This window comes from Mobula birostris, chromosome 9 (genome assembly GCF_030028105.1).
Source record: "Mobula birostris isolate sMobBir1 chromosome 9, sMobBir1.hap1, whole genome shotgun sequence".
Classification (NCBI taxonomy): domain Eukaryota; kingdom Metazoa; phylum Chordata; class Chondrichthyes; order Myliobatiformes; family Myliobatidae; genus Mobula; species Mobula birostris.
In genome coordinates this window covers 152082476-152100987 of record NC_092378.1, presented here as the reverse complement: position 1 = coordinate 152100987, position 18512 = coordinate 152082476, and the positions used below count along the sequence as shown (strand labels likewise).

Here is an 18512-nt window from a genome sequence, read left to right as displayed (position 1 = left end):
CACAGAATTGGGAGGTGGGAACAAAGGTGGTAAAGAAAGTTCTGGACACCTACCTTCATTAGCCAAGGATGTAATACGAGGGGTTAATAATTTATCGGGGTGGATTGATGTTCGTGGCCTAAGGTAGAAGGAGATGAGTTATTAACGCCAAACTTTCTGCATAATCACTCAAAAGAGTTGAACTGCATGTGCATGTAACGAGAGCTATACAACTCATCTCCTTCTACCTTGGGCCACAAACTTGTCAATCACCCCTGCTGTGGACACTTTCTGGAGATCCAAGATCCGTATGCTCCACGACCGCTGGACTAAGTGTGTACATGTAGGAAGGGACTATGTTGAAAAATAAATGTGCTAGGTTTTCTAAAATTGACTCTTCCTACCTTAGGCCATGAACTTATCAATCACCTCTCGTACTGAGACTTTATAAATCATTGGTCAGACTTGGTGTATTGTGAGAAATTTTGGGCCCTTAATCTGAGAGAGGATGTGCTGACGTTGGAGAGGGTGCAGAGGAAGTTCACAGTAATGATTCCAGGAATGACAGGGCTGATGTACTAGAACATTTGATAGCTCTGGGGTTACACTCACTGAAGTTTAGACGAATGGGGGTTTTCCTCATTGAAATCCTCAGACTTTGCTGGTCATTGACACAAATGGTGCATTTCACTGTATATTTTGATGTACATGTGACAAATAAAGCCAATCTTTAAACATAAAGTCCAGCCTTGTTGCTTTTTCTGTGTTGGGGTCAGGCATGGTATTGGGGGGTCTTGGTGCTGAGCTCCTCGCCCTGCGCGTGAGGAACTTCGCGTCTAGGTGTGTTCGTTGAGCCCTTTGCAGATGCGGTGATCCACGTTGTGATTGTTTTCCTCTCCAGTTGCAGACGCCAAGTTCCTGAGCACGACATAGTTGGTGGAGACTGCTTGAACTGTCATTTCCAATCTATGCTGCAGACCACAGGGCTGCAATCCCGTGATTTTATCCACATCAGCTTGCACAACAAGGTAATGGCTATCGCCACAAACTTGGATCCCTGCCCTTGGCTTGCGAACCATTCAGTTATACGGTTCTGGGCTCACTCTAGTGGCAGGATGATTTATCAATGAGGGGGCCGTCCCAGAGGGTGTTTTGTGGTTAGGATAGCGTTACTGCAGGGCCAGTGATTACTGTCTGTCAGGTCACTCCAAATCATTAGAGCCTGATTTATTATCACAGACGTGTCTTGAATTTTGTTTTGCAGCAGCAGTACAGTGCTATACCTTTAAAAATATTATAAATCACAAAAAGAACATATATAAAAATAAATATTGCAATTAGAGAGCATAATAGTAAGGTATGTTCATAGGTTCAGGGACCATTCAGAAGTCCGATGATGGGAGGGAAGAAGCTGTTTCTAAAATACTGAGTGTATGTTTACGGGGTCCTGTACCCCACCTTCTCCGATGGTAGCAATGAGAAGAAGTAGCTACTTCAGTGAGTGTAGACAAGGCCATAAAACAAAGGAGCAGAACCGGGCCAGTTGGCCTATCGAGTCTGCTCTGCAATTCCATCAAGGCTGATTTACTTTCCCTCTCAACCACATTCTCCTGCCTTCTCCCCGTAACCTTTGAAGCCCTGACTAACCAAGAACCTGTCAATCTCTACTGTAAGTGTGTCCAAGCTCTCTGTGGCAATGAATTCTACAGATTCACCACCCTGTAGCTAAATAAATTCTGCTTTATCTCAGTTCTAAAGGAACGTTCTTCTATTTTCAACTTCCTCACCACAAGAAACATCCTCTTCACATTCACTCCATCTTGGCCTTTTGATATTTGATAAGTTTCAATGAAATCCCTGCTCATTCTTCTAAACTCCAGTGAGGTCAGGCTTAGAGCCATCAAAAGCTCCTCCTACATTTAACCCTTTCATTCCCAGGATCAATCTCGTGAATCTCCTCTGGACCCCCTTCAGTGCCAGCCCATCCTTAGATAAAGGGTCTAAAACTGCTTGTGCAGTCTCACCAGAGCCTTATAAAGCCTCAGCATTACATCTTGCTTTTATATTCTAGTCCCCTCAAAATGAATGCTAACATTACATTTACTTTCCATACCGCTGACTCAATTTGCAAGCTAACATTTATGGAATCCTGCATGAGAACTCCTAATTCTCCTTATACCTCTGATTTCTGAATTCGCTCCCCATTTAGAAAGTTGTCTACGGCTTTATTCCTTCTACCAAACTGATAACCGTACACTTCTCCACATCCTATTCTATCTGACACTTCTTCGCCCCTTTTCCCAATCTGTCTAATGCCTCCCTGCTTCCTCAACACTACTTGCCCCTCCACTTCTCTTTGTATTGTCTGCAAACTTGGCCATGAAGCCATCAATTCCCTCATCCAAGTCATTGATATACAGTGGCATGCAAAAGTTTGGGCACCCTGGTCAAAATTTCTGTTACTGTGAATAGCTAAGCAAGTAAAAGATGAACTGATTTCCAAAAGGCATAAAGTTAATGATGACACATTTCTTTAATATTTTAAGCAAGAAAACTTTTTTATTTCCATCTTTTGCAGTTTCAAAATAACAAAGGAAAAGTTCTATTTTAATTTCTTCAGTCCACAGGATTTGTTTCCAAAATGCATCAGGCTTGTGTAGATGTTCCTTTGAACCTTTTGAATAGAACTTTTTGGCCGCAATGAGCAAAGGTATGTTTGGAGAAAAAAGGGTGCAGAATTTCATGAAAAGAACCCCTCGCCAACTGTTAAGCATGGGGGTGGATCGATCATGCTTTGGGTTTGTGTTGCAGCCAGTGGCACGGGGAACATTTACTGGTCGAGGGAAGAATGAATTCAATTAAATACCAGTAAATTCTGGAAACAAACATCACACTCTCTGTAAAAAATCTGAAGATGAAAAGAGGATGGCTTCTACAACAGGATAATGATCCTAAACACACCTCAAAATCCACAATGGACTACCTCAAGAGGCGCAAGCTGAAGGTTTTGCCATGGCCCTCACAGTCCCCCGACCTAAACATCATCAAAAATCTGTGGATAGACCTCAGAAGAGCAGTGCATGCAAGACAGCCCAAGAATCTCACAGAACTAGAAGCCTTTTGCAAGGAAAAATGGGCAAAAGTCCCCCAAACAAGAACTGAAAGACTCTTAGCTGGCTACAAAAAGCGTTTACAAGCTGTGATACTTGCCAAAGGGGGTGTTACTAAGTACTGACCATGCAGGGTGCCCAAACTCTTGCTTTGGACCCTTTTCCTTTTTTGTTATTTTGAAACTAAAGGATGGAAATAAAAAAGTTTTCTTGCTTAAAATATTAAAGAAATGTGTCATGGTTTATGCCTTTTGGAAATCAGTTCATCTTTTACTTGCTTAGCTATTCACAGTAACAGAAATTTTGACTGGGGTGCCCAAATTTTTGCATGCCACTGTATCATGTGAAAAGGAGCAGTCCCAACCCCGGCCACTAGACACCAGTAGCCAACCAGAGAAGCCCTCCTCTATTCCCGTTCTTTGCTACCTGCCTGTCAGCCAATCTTCTATCCTACGACAAAGGCAGTGGGTGTCTGCCCATTGACAACCTTTGCTAGTTTCCTTCTTGAAGCGTTGTTTAATCCCGTAGGAGTATCCACATATTAAATATGAGAGGTGATGTCGGAGGTTTGGTAGCTGTCAGTTGAGGGAGGGCAGTTATAAATCTTCATGTTTTGTTTTTGTCCCATCCCCCGTGCAGATTTACGAAATTCCCTTTTTTGTGGCGCTGGATCACAAGAAGGAAGCAGTGGTGGTGGCTGTCCGGGGAACACTTTCACTGGAGGTGAGCCCCACTTTGTCTTTTTAAACTTCACTTATGCAACTCTGCAGACTAAATAGTACTGGGTGGAAGGTATCCGGCATCCACCCGTTTGTCTATAGTCACTTGAATGTGGTGCCTGGCCTGAATCATAATCATAAACACAAGATCCTACAGATTCCGGAAATCCAGAAAAACACACACAAAATGCTGGAGGAACTCAGCAGGTCCATGCTGAACTATTACTCCGCCTAGTCCCATCGACTGGCACCTGGAGCGTAGCCCTCCATATCCCTTCCATGCTTGTACTTATCCAAACTTCTCATAAACATTGCAGTCAAACCCACATCCACAACTTCCACTGGCAGCTTGTTCCACACTCTCACCACTGTCTGAGTGAAGTGGGTTCCCCTCGTGTTCCCCTTAAATATTCAACTTTTCATCCTTAACCTCTGGCCTCTAGTCTCATTCAACTTCAGTGGGGGGAGAAAAAACCTGCTTGCATTTACCATATCTTAATCCGTCATGAAGTTGTATACCTCGATCAAATCTCCCCTCATTCTCCTAGGCTCCAGGAAATAAAGTCTTAACTATTTTGACCCAGGAATGAACAAATTGAGCAGAACTAGCTGGAAGAGCTCTCAGTCCTCACTCAGGAGGATGAGCGTATCTTTGCTTCCAGTGCGCCCAAGTTCTGTGCCGGCTCTAACGTTTGCTTTAACCTGTAGGATGCGTTGACAGATCTGTGCGCAAATTGCGAGACGTTGAACGTAAGCGGGGTGACAGAAGAAAGTTTCGCACACAAGGTAGGTGTTTCCGCTCAACCGAGGCTGGCAGACCGGTGAGAATGATCAGTCATTAAAACTGTGCAAGCTACGGTTTCTGCTTCAGTTTGGCTTCAGGAAATCATTGCTTTATTGTGGTTCAGTGCTGCTTTAATAATCTACTGGCCTGGGCTATTGATGCTGAGTTACTGGATGCCACTGCAGTGTCCTAAGCCCAATCTTCTTCAGCTTCTCATCAAGGACTCACCTTTACTCAATGCCATGCAAGTTGAAAGAATGGTTAAGAAGGCCTTTGGTCTACATCTGACCAATACGTAGTTGCATTTGTCACATTATTGGCCAGAAGGGCTATTTTATTAAAATGGAAAGATGCCTCTGCTCCCACTTTAATACAATGGTTCTCTCAGATGGTGCTATGTCTTAGTCTGGAGAAAATCAGAAGTTGAACTTTTGATCCTAAATTTGACTTTGAGAAAAGGTAGGGTACTTTTGCCCGTTACTATCATTTGACTTGAGTTAATACAGATGGTCCTTTTCTGATGCTTGGTTATATGGATTTGGTTGGCAGTTTGATGTCTTTTTTCCCCTTTTTTTTTTAGTTAGGGGTTAACCCCTAACCCCTTTTAGTTAGGGGTTTTCTCTGTTTTAGTTAGTAAGGATTCTTTTTTTCTTTCTTTCCTTTTTTTCATAAAAATAAAAGCTTTAATACTTTGTTTTTTGATTATTATTGATATTCTGTTCAGCCTGGTTGATAGTTTAACTCTTATTCTACATATGGATATGTTATCTTGATTATTTTGATGTATTTTTCTCTGTTGTTGATTTTCAATTAAAATTAATAAAAAGATTTAAAAAAAGAAGAAAGAAGGCCTTTGGTGTGCATTAGTCAGAGGATTGAGTTCAAAAGCTATGAAGTCTGTGTCAAATGGCAATTAGGTAATGCTTAGAGTGTTGAGTTCAGTTCTGGTCTGCTCATTACAGGAAGGATGTGGAAACTCCGGAGAGGGTGCAGACGAGATTTACATGGATCAGATAGCATATCTTCGGAGGATAGGTTGAGCAAGCTGGTGCTTTTCTCTTTGGAGTGAAGGAGGATGAGAGGAGACTTGATAGAGATGTAAAGATGATGAGAGGAAGGAAGAGATTGAGTGGATAACCAGAGACTTTTTCCCAGACTGGAAATGGCTAATACAAAAGGGCATAATTTTAAGGTAATTGGAATGTCGGTGGTAGGAATTTCACACAGCATGTACGTGCGTGGAATGGATGTATGGTGGTAGAGGCAAACACATTAGGGACATTTAAGAGATTCTGAGACAGGTGTGTGGATGAAAGAAAAATGGAGCATTATGTAGGAGGAAAGGGATTGTGTTTTGCTGGCGAATATGATGAATAAACTCTTCACAGGCTTCCAGCCAGGTGCGAGTATTGATTTTAACCAATTTTTCTATAACAGACTCTGCCACTTTCATAGGGATGATGCCTGGGCATGTTTAGTCTAGTGGTATCTGTGACCCTGTTGTCTGTCCTCCTGATTGGTTAGTCCTCATCCAATCAGCTTTCTGCTGTCCACCTTGTTTATATTCAAATTCCAGTTCTTACTTAGAGCGAGACCTTCGCCTTTGTTAAAATCCTTTTTCTCTAGTTTTATTTCTTTCCCAGATAGTCCCAAAAGCCATTGGCACGGCGCAGAAGTTTTGTGCCGTCGAAGACAGTCCAACGGCCATTGCGAATGCAACGTTCTGCTACCTCTGATTTCTCTGGGTAACCCAAACAGATACACCTCATGTGCTCCTTGATGCAGGTTTCCACCATGTGCCCTGTCTAGCTGATTTATGCTGCTCCACCTTCATTGATTTCCTTAAAAGGATTGATGGAAAAACCAGGAAACCTAACAACAAAGAACAACCCATTGCTGCCACCTGTCTACCCTATATTTCCACAGTTTCCTGAAGAAATACTGGATGAATGCCATCCACAAATCAGTAAGGAAGCTCAAATCCCAGCTTATGTGGGTCAAAGATGACCTGGAACTCAGGACAACTGGTATTTACAGGATTCTGTGTGAATGCAGAGTATGTGTATATCGGCCAGATGGGATGTATGGTGGAAACCTCCATCAAGGAGCACAGGAGGTGTATCCATTTGGGTTACCCAGAGAAATCAGCGATAGCAGCATGTTGCATTCACAATGGCCATTGGATTGACTTCAGCACCAAAGTACTGTGCCGCGCCAATGGCTTTTGGGACCACCTGGTGAAGGAAGCCATTGAAATAAAGCTAGAGGAAAACAATTTTAACCAAGACTTGCTCTAAGTAACAACTGGAATTCGATTGTAAGCAAGATGGGGCAGTGGAAACCTGATTGGATGAAGACTAACCAATCAGGAGAGATGGACTATTGGGGTATAAATACCACCGGAGTAGACATGCCCAGGCATCATCTCTGATGGAGATGGCAGAGTTTGTCATTGGTTAAAATCACTACCTGTACCCAACTGGAAGCCTGAGAATGCTTTATTCGGTTAGATTGATAGGATAAAAGTGCCAGTCCCAGAACAGATCCTCTGATATGATACTGCCAAGGAATTTAAAGTTACTGATCATCTCCTCCTCCTATCCCCTAATGGAGGACTAGGTCGTGGACCTCCATCTACTTCATCCCGTGATTGAAAATCAGCTCTTGGTTTTGCTGACATTGAGTGAGAGGTTGTTGTTGAGACCTCGGAGGATGAGAGGCAAGATCCCCCCAGCAGAGGGCACTAACAGGCTTTCATAGAGTGTTCCAATAGCTAAACTGCTGGGTAAACGCTGGGCCAGGCAGCATCCGTGGAGGGAGATGAACGCTTCAGATCAAAACCCTTCAACTGGATTCCTGACCTGAGATGTCAACAGCTCGACCTTCAGTGGGTCAGGCAGCATTTCATCACACATCCAAGTCCCTACAAAGGATTGTGAGGACTGCTAAAAGGATCATCAGGGTCTCTCCTCCACCCATTGGAGAGATTTATCAGAAGCTGCGTATGCAGGCCCTTAACGTTGTCAGTGATACCTCCCAGCGGTCCAACAATCTCTTTGACCCTCTACCATCAGGCAGGAGGTAGCGCAGCATTAAGACAAGAGCTGTTAAGGTGGGAAACAGCTTCTTCCCCCAGACTGTAAAACTACTGAACTCCCCGCTACCACTCGGGACTCATGCATGAAGCACCAGGAGTGTTATACTATTTACTTCTGAACTTGTGTCATAAATATACCTTATTTGGGGTAATATTACTTTGTGTTATGTCCATGAGTTGTATGTATTGTGTTGTGCGCCTTGGCCCAGAGGAACATGGTTTCGTTTGGCAATATACATGTTTATGGATGAATGACCATGAACTTGAAATTGAACGAGTTTGGGCCATGGGCTGTAGTTGAAGGCCTGATGTCTGTATTGAGAGTCTGTGTCTAAAGATTGGAGGCCCGGAGACAGCCTTTCCTTTTTCATTCCAATGCTCCCATTGTGGCCTCCTCTACATCTGTGAGACGTGACTCGAATTAGGGGATTTCTCCATCAAGCACCTTCACTCTGTCCGCTGTAACTACTGAAGTTTCCCTGTGGCCACCCATTCTAATTCCACTTCCCATTCCCACCCTGACATATCTGTCCATGGTCTCCTCGACTGCCAAGTTCAGATTAGACACACGCTGGATGAACAAACAAAGGGATCTGGGAATACAGATCCATAATTCATTGAAAGTGGTGTCACAGTCATAAAGAAAGCTTTTGGCACATTGGCCATATATCAAAGTACAGAGTACAGGAGATGGGATGTTGGTTCAAAGGTTAAAAGTTCAAAGTAAATTTATTATCAAAGTACATATATGTCACTGTTTACAAGGCAGAGATTCACTTTTCTGTGGGCATAATCAATAAGAGCTACATCAGAATCAATGAAAGACTGCCCAACTAGGGTGTTTAACTAGAGTACAAAAGACAAACTGTGTAAATGTAAAACGAAGAAACAATAATATAAATAAGTAATAAATAGCAAGTATGAGATGAAGAATCCTTAAAGTAAGTCAAGCAACGCACATCAAAGTTGCTGGTGAACGCAAGCAGGCCAGGCAGCATCTCTAGGAAGAGGTGCAGTCGACGTTTCAGGCCGAGACCCTTCGTCAGGACTAACTGAAGGAAGAGTGAGTAAGGGATTTGAAAGTGGGAGGGGGAGATCCAAAATGATAGGAGAAGACAGGAGGGGGAGGGATAGAGCCAAGAACTGGACAGGTGATAGGCAAAAGGGATATGAGAGGATCATGGGACAGGAGGTCCGGGAAGAAAGACGGGGGGGGGGACCCAGAGGATGAGCAAGGGGTATAGTCAGAGGGACAGAGGGAGAAAAAGGAGAGTGAGAGAAAGAATGTGTGTATAAAAATAAATAACGGATGGGGTATGAGGGGGAGGTGGGGCATTAGCGGAAGTTAGAGAAGTCGATGTTCATGCCATCAGGTTGGAGGCTACCCAGACGGAATATAAGGTGTTGTTCCTCCAACCTGAGTGTGGCTTCATCTTTACAGTAGAGGAGGCCGTGGATAGACATGTCAGAATGGGATGTGGAATTAAAATGTGTGGCCACTGGGAGATCCTGCTTTCTCTGACGGACAGCGTAGGTGTTCAGCAAAGCGGTCTCCCAGTCTGCGTCGGGTCTCGCCACCCTTAAAGTAAGTCCATTGGTTTTGGGAACATTTCAATAATGGGGTAAGTGAAGTTTTCTCTGGCTCTATAATGACTCGTATTCCGTCTTGGTAGTCTTCAGCCCGATGGCATGAACATTGATTTCTCTAACTTCCATTAACCACTCACCTCTGTCTCTAGCCCCCTTCTATTTTCTCTCTCATCACTGGCCTCATCACACTTTCCCTTTCCTCTGTCCCTGCCCTCTCAATCTTCCCATCACCACACATTCCTCCCTCAAATTCCCCTCCCATCCTCCTTCCCTTGACTCTATGGTCCACTGTCCTGTCCCATCAGATTCAATCTTCTACCCTGTGTCACTTCCATCTGTCACCTCTCAGCTTCTTGCATCATTCCCATCCCCCCCTCACCTGGATCCACCTGTCACCTGCCAGCTCTTGTTCCTCCCCTTCTCTTCCCCCGCCCCCCCCCCCCAAACAACCTCTTTATATCAGCTGCCTAGAGAGCATGTCTTATAAGGATAGGTTGAGTGAGCTGGGGCTTTTCTCTTTGTAGTGAAGGAGGAGGAGAGGTGTCTTGATAGAGGTGTACAGGATGATAAGAGGCATAGATCAAATAGATAGCCAGAGACTTTTTCCCAGGGCAGCAATGAATTGTTTATGTGTGTGGGCATAATTTTAGTTATTTAGAGCTCAATGAACTGCAGCACCCAGCAACCCACTGATTTAACCCTAGCCTAATCACGGGACAATTTACAATGACCAATTAACCTACTAACCGGGAGGAAACAGGAGCACTTGGAGGTAACCCACACATCCATGGGGAGGACGTACAAATCCTTAGATGGCAGTAATGCACACAGAATGCTGGAGGAACTCAGCAGGCCAGGCGGCATCTACGGAAATGAATAAACAGTCAACATTTCGGGCCGAGACCCTTCAGGACTGGAAAAAAAGAGATTGGTCGTCAGTGTGAGAAGGTGGGGGGAGGAAAGGAAGAAGTACGAGGTAGTAGATGATGGGTGAAACTGGGAGAGGAGGAGGGTTGAAGTAAAGAGCTGGGAAGCTGATTGGTGAAAGAGATAAAGGGCTGGAGAAGGGGGAATCTGATAGAAGACAGAAGGCCATGACAGGTAAGGAGGTTAGGTGTGAGTGGGAAATAGGAATGGGGAACGGTGAAGGAGAAGGGGATTGCAATTATTGGAAGTTTGAGATATCGATGTTCATGCCATCAGGTTGGAGGCGACCCAGACGCAATACAAGGTGTTGCTCCTCGAACCTGATTGTGGTCTCATCGTGACGGTAGAGGAGGCCATGGACTGACATGTTGGAATAGATTCCTTACCGATGGCATTGGGACCGACTCTGCTGCCCCCAGCTGTAATAGAGTTACACTAATCGTTATACTACTGTGGTACACGGTTTTATGATGATTGGAGGAAAGTTTAGGGGGATGTCAGATGTTTATTTTTTCCATGTAGAGTGATAGGTGAGTGAAAGAGGTAGGGGCAGAGGCAGATATATTAGAGACATTGAAGTGACTGTTGGATGATGGAAATGGAGGGAAGGGTTAGATTGAACTTGGAGCAGGTGAAGGGTTCAGCACAACAGTGTAGGCTGAAGGGCCTATGTTCAATCTCTTTCCAGTCCCAGGCTCCGCTTCCGGGTCACCAAGGGAGTGGCAGCGTAGGGGAAGGTCCCTCGACAAAAAAGAATGTAATCTGCCCCAAAGATGAAATTAGACAAATATTTAGTATCATATAACTATATCAACAAAAGGGGCAAGGATGACGTCTAAGTATAAGAATAAAAAGTCCACTCAGAACGCTGATAAATACAACAAGTCACAGCAACACGAGGGGACTAGCTTCTCCACGGCTAGCCAGGACGGAGATAATGAGGAAGAATCGGTAAACCTGACTTTGATTCTCAAAGGGATTCGTGATTTCCGACAAGATAACAACAAACAGCTGGAAGATATTAAAGGAGAATTGGTAAAAACTAATTTGAAGTTAGATGAAGCTGAAGTGAGGATTGTAGGGACTGAGGAGAGGCTGCAAAATGCAGGGGAAGTGATTAGCAGAAATGCTAAAGCTACAAGAGCAGCTCCAGTGGAAGCTAATAGACCAAGAAGGCCGCTCAAGAAGGGAAAATGTGAGGATCTATGGAGTTCCCGAAGGAGCTGAAGGTAAACTCGGATTGGTGATTCCCTTCGTGGAGAAGCTGCTTGGAAAGAACCTTGACATACCAGACGCAAAAGACCTACAGATAGAAAGGGCCTCTGGCAGGCGCCCAGCCCAGATCGATTCTAGTCAGATTTCTCAGCTATGGAACGGAAGGAGTGATTAAGCTGGCGTGGCAAAAGAAAGGCTTTATGTGGAACAATGGTAAAATCAGTTTTGACCATGATTACGCACTGGGATCCTTGCTAGACAGAAGGAATATGCGGAGACACGGAGGGTCCTGAAGGAAAACAACATCAGATTCCAGACCCTGTATTCAGCTCGGCTAAGAGTCTTTTACGACGAAGGGACAAAAACCTACGCTACAGTGGAGGAGGCAACGTCGGACCTGATGGACCGGGGACCACCCATAAAAGTTATCACCCAACCGGAGTTGTTACTGGAGAAGATTCGGCGGTGGACTTGGCAGCCAGTGCGTCGAGGACACTCCACTCGAGCCAGAGTGTCAAGCTACAAGGAAAAGCTGCAAGTATTCAGACACGACCGTACAGAGAGTACAGATTAATTAAGAGAAATGACTGAAAAGAGTAAATTGAACTTAAAGGTAAAATGAAAGCTGGTAACTGAAAATAAACTAGACGGAATAACTTGAATGACAGCAATATGGTCGAGACATAAAAAGGGGAGAATGATCGTTCACACTGTGCAGGGCCCCCTAATGCAGGGTGAAGATAGAGGTTATCCCTCTGAACTGAGGCAGGTCAGTGCTCAGGCCTCACTGTTGGAAGTCGGGGAAAATTTTCAAATGTTCTACGTTCAAAACTGCCTAGGGTTTGGTTTTGTGTTCTGGTCTCCTGTTGAAAAGGGATTGCTTACTGTTTGTTTAGAAAAGGAGAGTGTTTTCTTTTCTACTAGAGAAAAATGCAAACTGAACCTGTAAAAATAATTTCTTATAATGTTAATGGGGTTTTGAATCCAATTAAGAGAAATAAGATTATGTCTAAATTGAAAAAAGAGAGGGCACAAATAGCTTTCCTTCGGGAAATGCACATGAGCCAATCTGAACATGCAAAATTAAAAAGAATGGGCTTTAAGCATGTATTTTATTCATCATATAAACTGAGCCACAAAAGAGGGATAGCTACTTTGATATCAAGTGCTCTTAACTATGAACATATTTCAGAGACTAAAGACAAGGATGGGCGATTTGTAAAGATTGCAGGAAGAACAGAAGGTACTGAAATAACATTGCTGAATGTTTATGCTCCACCAGGTAGTGAATGGTCATTCTATAGACACATTATTGACCTAATGGCCAGCTCTCAAGGGGCAGTAATCTGCAGAGGGGATTTTAATATTCAGTTAAACCCTGCATTAGATTCTTCAGAAACAGTTATTCAGAACAAACCTCTGACTAGGAAAGTGAAATCATTGATGGAGGAGTTGGGAATAATAGATGTGTGGAGGGAATTACACCCCACTAGTAAAGACTATACATACTACTCTTACCCTCATTTAGCTTATTCAAGGATAGACTATTTTTTTATATTTAACATAGATAGATTCAGGATAAAAGAGTGTAACATTGCAACAATTGACTTGTTGGACCATAGCCCAGACTTTATGTCTCTAATCCTGGAAAGGAAAACACTATGGAGGTTAAACTCACATATACTCAATAACTCAAAAGTAATGGAGAGATTAAGGGGAGAAATAAAGAATACCTAGACCTTAATGACACGGGAGAAACATCACCAGTGATCTTATGGGATACATTGAAAGCTGTACTGAGAGAAAAAATTATTTCCATTACTACTCACATGAAAAAATTCAATGCACAAGAATTAGCAGACCTTCAAGGAAAATTAAAACAACTTCAAGTTGTAGATAGCAACAAAATTAATTCTAATTTAAAACAGGAAATTAAGAAATTGCAAAGTGAAGTTGATATTTACACATTGGAAACTCAAACTTTCTTTACCTGAGACAAAAGAATTATGAAGTAGGAGGTAAATCAGCTAGATTATTAGCATATAAATTACGTAAATAACAAGCAGGCAATACAATTCAGAAAATAAAGAATCCAAAAACAAAGCTTGTTGAGAGTACAATAGGGAAAATTCAAGAGAGTTTTGGAACATATTATCGAGAGCTGTACTCTCAACTCCGGGCCTCCAATGAGTCCCACATAGACACTTTTCAGCCACTTTTCAGCATAATTGTATAAGGGCTAAGAGAGTTGTAAAAGAGCGCCTGAAGGCTTTGTGTGTCAATGCAAGGAGCATTCGTAATAAGGTGGATGAATTGAAAGTGCAGATTGTTATTAATGTTTATGATATAGTTGGGATCACAGAGACATGGCTCCAGGGTGACCAGGGATGGGAGCTCAACGTTCAGGGATATTCAATATTCAGGAGGGATAGACATGAAGGAAGGGGAGGTGGGGTGGCGTTGCTGGTCAAAGAAGAAATTAACACAATAGAAAGGAAGGACATAAGCCGGGAAGATGTGGAATCGATATGGGTAGAGCTGCGTAGCACTAAGGGGCAGAAGATGCTGGTGGGAGTTGTGTACAGGCCACCTAACAGTAGTAGTGAGGTCGGAGATGGTATTAAACAGGAAATTAGAAATGTGTGCAATAAAGGAACAGCAGTTATAATGGGTGACTTCAATCTACATGTAGATTGGGTGAACCAAATTGGTAAAGGGGCTGAGGAAGAGGATTTCTTGCAATGTATGCGGGATGGTTTTTTGAACCAACATGTCAAGGAACCGACTAGAGAGCAGGCTATTCTGGACTGGGTTTTGAGCAATGAGGAAGGGTTAATTAGCAATCTTGTCGTGAGAGGCCCCTTGGGTAAGAGTGACCATAATATGGTGGAATTCTTCATTAAGATGAAGAGTGACATAGTTAATTCAGAAACAAAGGTTCTGAACTTAGATGGGAAACTTTGAAGGTATGAGACGCGAATTAGCTAAGATAGACTGGCAAATGACACTGATTGACGGTGGATATGCAATGGCAAGCATTTAAAGGTTGCATGGATGAACTGCAACAAATGTTCATCCCAGTTTGGCAAAAGAATAAATCAAGGAAGGTAGTGCACCCGTGGCTGACAAGAGAAATTAGGGATAGTATCAATTCCAAAGAAGAAGCATACAAATTAGCCAGAGAAAGCGGCTCACCTGAGGACTGGGAGAAATTCAGCGTTCAGCAGAGGAGGACAAAGGGCTTAATTAGGAAGGGGAAAAAAGATTATGAGAGAAAACTGGCAGGCAACATAAAAACGGACTGTAAAAGCTTTTATAGATATGTAAAAAGGAAAAGACTGGTAAAAACAAATGTAGGTCCCCTGCAGACAGAAACAGGTGAATTGATTATGGGGAGCAAGGACATGGCAGACCAATTGAATAATTACTTTGGTTCTGTCTTCACTAAGGAGGACATAAATAATCTTCCAGAAATAGTAGGGGACAGAGGGTCCAGTGAGATGGAGGAACTGAGCGAAATACATGTTAGTAGGGAAGTGGTGTTAGGTAAATTGAAGGGATTGAAGGCAGATAAATCCCCAGGGCCAGATGGTCTGCATCCCAGGGTGCTTAAGGAAGTAGCCCAAGAAATAGTGGATGCATTAGTGATAATTTTTCAAAACTCGTTAGATTCTGGACTAGTTCCTGAGGATTGGAGGGTGGCTAATGTAACTCCACTTTTTAAAAAAGGAGGGAGAGAGAAACCGGGGAATTATAGACCGGTTAGCCTAACGTTGGTGGTGGGGAAACTGCTGGAGTCAGTTATCAAGGATGTGATAACAGCACATTTGGAAAGCGGTGAAATGATCGGACAAAGTCAGCATGGATTTGTGAAAGGAAAATCATGTCTGACGAATCTCATAGAATTTTTTGAGGATGTAACTAGTAGAGTGGATAGGGGAGAACCAGTGGATGTGGTATATTTGGATTTTCAGAAGGCTTTTGACAAGGTCCCACACAGGAGATTAGTGTGCAAACTTAAAGCACACGGTATTGGGGGTAAGGTATTGGTGTGGGTGGAGAGTTGGTTAGCAGACAGGAAGCAAAGAGTGGGAATAAACGGGACCTTTTCAGAATGGCAGGCGGTGACTAGTGGGGTACCGCAAGGCTCAGTGCTGGGACCCCAGTTATTTACAATATATATTAATGACTTGGATGAGGGAATTAAATGCAGCATCTCCATGTTTGCGGATGACACGAAGCTGGGTGGCAGTGTTAGCTGTGAGGAGGATGCTAAGAGGATGCAGGGTGACTTGGATAGGTTGGGTGAGTGGGCAAATTCATGGCAGATGCAATTTAATGTGGATAAATGTGAAGTTATCCACTTTGGTGGCAAAAATAGGAAAACAGATTATTATCTGAATGGTGGCCGATTAGGAAAAGGGGAGGTGCAACGAGACCTGGGTGTCATTATACACCAGTCATTGAAAGTGGGCATGCAGGTACAGCAGGCGGTGAAAAAGGCGAATGGTATGCTGGCATTTATAGCGAGAGGATTTGAGTACAGGAGCAGGGAGGTACTACTGCAGTTGTACAAGGCCTTGGTGGGACCACACCTGGAGTATTGTGTGCAGTTTTGGTCCCCTAATCTGAGGAAAGACATCCTTGCCATAGAGGGAGTACAGAGAAAGTTCACCAGATTGATTCCTGGGGTGGCAGGACTTTCATATGAAGAAAGACTGGATGAACTGGGCTTGTACTCATTGGAATTTAGAAGATTGAGGGGGGATCTGATTGAAACGTATAAGATCCTAAAGGGATTGGACAGGCTAGATGCAGGAAGATTGTTCCCGATGTTGGGGAAGTCCAGAACGAGGGGTCACAGTTTGAGGATAGAGGGGAAGCCTTTTAGGACCGAGATTAGGAAAAACTTCTTCACACAGAGAGTGGTGAATCTGTGGAATTCTCTGCCACAGGAAACAGTTGAGACCAGTTCATTGGCTATATTTAAGAGGGAGTTAGATATGGCCCTTGTGGCTACGGGGATCAGGGGGTATGGAGGGAAGGCTGGGGCGGGGTTCTGAGTTGGATGATCAGCCATGATCATAATAAACGGCGGTGCAGGCTCGAAGGGCCGAATGGCCTACTCCTGCACCTATTTTCTATGTTTCTATGTTTTCTGAATTCTTTAGAACTACCCAAGCTCACAGATTTACAAAATGAATGCCTATTAGAACCAGTAACTGCCAAAGAACTGAACGCGGCCATCTCTAGATTAAAGGCCGGAAAGTCCCCAGGCTCTGATAGGGTTACCTCAGAGAGGTACAAGTTGCTGAAGTCACAGTTAGTTCCATTATTACTTAACACCTTTAATTGGATCTTACAGAGAGGAGAAATTCCACCTTCCTGGAGAGAGGCGATTATCTCAGTTATTCCTAAAGAGGGTAAAGATAAACTAGAATGCAGTAATTACCAGCCAGTCAGTGTCCTTAATTTGGATTATAAATTATTTTCATCTATATTAGCTCATAGACTGGAAAAGCTTCTACCTGGCCTCATCCACTTAGACCAGTCTGGATTCATCCAGCAAAGACAAACTCAGGACAACGTAAGGAGAACTTTACACATGCTAGAACAGGTTACCAAGAACGGGACAGAGACAATGGTAATGGGATTAGACACCAAGAAAGCTTTTGATTCAGTTAGATGGGTATTCCTATATAGTGTTAGGAAGATTCAGCTTTCAAGAAAAGTTTATTAAAGTAATCAAGACTTTATATGACAGCCCTACAGCTCGAATTAAGATAAACGGGGACCTCTCTGACTCTTTTATTTTAGAAAGAGGAACTAGACAGGGATGCCCAATTTCCCCTCTCCTTTTTGCACTATAGATTGAACCTCTTGCCCAACTAATAAGATGGAGCGAAATTGTGAAAGATATCAAGGTGGCAGGGATTGAACAGAAGGTGGCGCTATTTACAGATGACGTCTTAGTCTATTTGAGTGAACCAGAAAAATCATTCATAGGATTGTTTACACTGTTGGATGAGTTTGGGAAAATATCAGGTTATAAAATTAATGTAAAGAAAAGGCAGGTTATGTCCCTAAATTATACAGCATCCAAAAAACTGTAGGATACATATAATCTTAAGTGGGAAGCTAAATCATTAAAATATTTAGGAATAACCCTGCCAAAAGAGCTTTCAATGTTGTCACAGGTAAATTATGGGCTATTAATTTCTGAGATAAAAGCAGATATACATAGATGGAATCTTAACCCCTTTTTAAGTCTAAATTCAAGGATAAATACCATAAAAAAAGAATATTCTCCCTCGGTTTCTTTACTTTTTCCGGACTTTACCTGTGGAAGTAGACAATAATCAATTCAGGGAATGGGACAAATGGATTTCTGGCTTTATCTGGCAAGGAATGAAACCTAGAATCTGATTTAACACCTTACAGTTAGGGAAGGAAGGAAGAGGTATGGCACTTCCTTGCTTGAGAAACTATTTTCATGCTTCATAGATGACCCCTCTGTTATATTGGTGTAATGGGGAATACAAGGCTAGATGGAAAGAAATAGAATTTGGATTGATTGACAGTTTTCCTGTAGTCCTCAATAGCGGACAAAGGATTGATGGTCCAATTGGAAAAGATTAAAAACAGCTGGATAAATCTCACACTAAAAGTATGGCAGAAGGTGGCTAATTCGTGTGGAATCTACAACATGTTAAAACTTTTCAGATGGTGTGCTTATGATACCGAATTCCTTCCCAGCAGAGAAGATAAAAGATTTGAACTAGGGATAAAGAAAAGTCTTACAACCTACCTCTCATTCATACATAAAAGTGCATTACAAAGTTTTCAATCCCTGCAGGATAAATACGGCCTGGAACACAATGATTTTTTTAGGTACCTTCAAGTACAACCCTACTTTAACCAGAGTTGTAGATATACAGACTTATTAACAGCAGAATTAGAATTTTTCAAGATTCTGAAATCAAATTCTCAATTATACAATGCCCTCTCTCATGCCAAAAATGTTAACACATTGTATATTAAAGAGAAGTGGGAGAAAGAAGCGGGGTTGGTACTTTCAGAAGAGGCTTGGG

The 18512-nt window shown here is 42.9% G+C and overlaps 1 protein-coding gene across 1 annotated transcript in view; it reads left to right on the top strand.

The window, feature by feature from the left end:
- daglb (diacylglycerol lipase, beta) overlaps positions 1-18512 on the top strand; it is a 56890-nt gene that overhangs the window by 15534 nt on the left and 22844 nt on the right. The window contains exons 6-8 of the mRNA XM_072269155.1: positions 881-1007; positions 3729-3812; positions 4517-4594. Coding sequence (XP_072125256.1) covers positions 881-1007; positions 3729-3812; positions 4517-4594 — 289 coding nt within the window. The remainder of the gene's footprint in view (positions 1-880; positions 1008-3728; positions 3813-4516; positions 4595-18512) is intronic.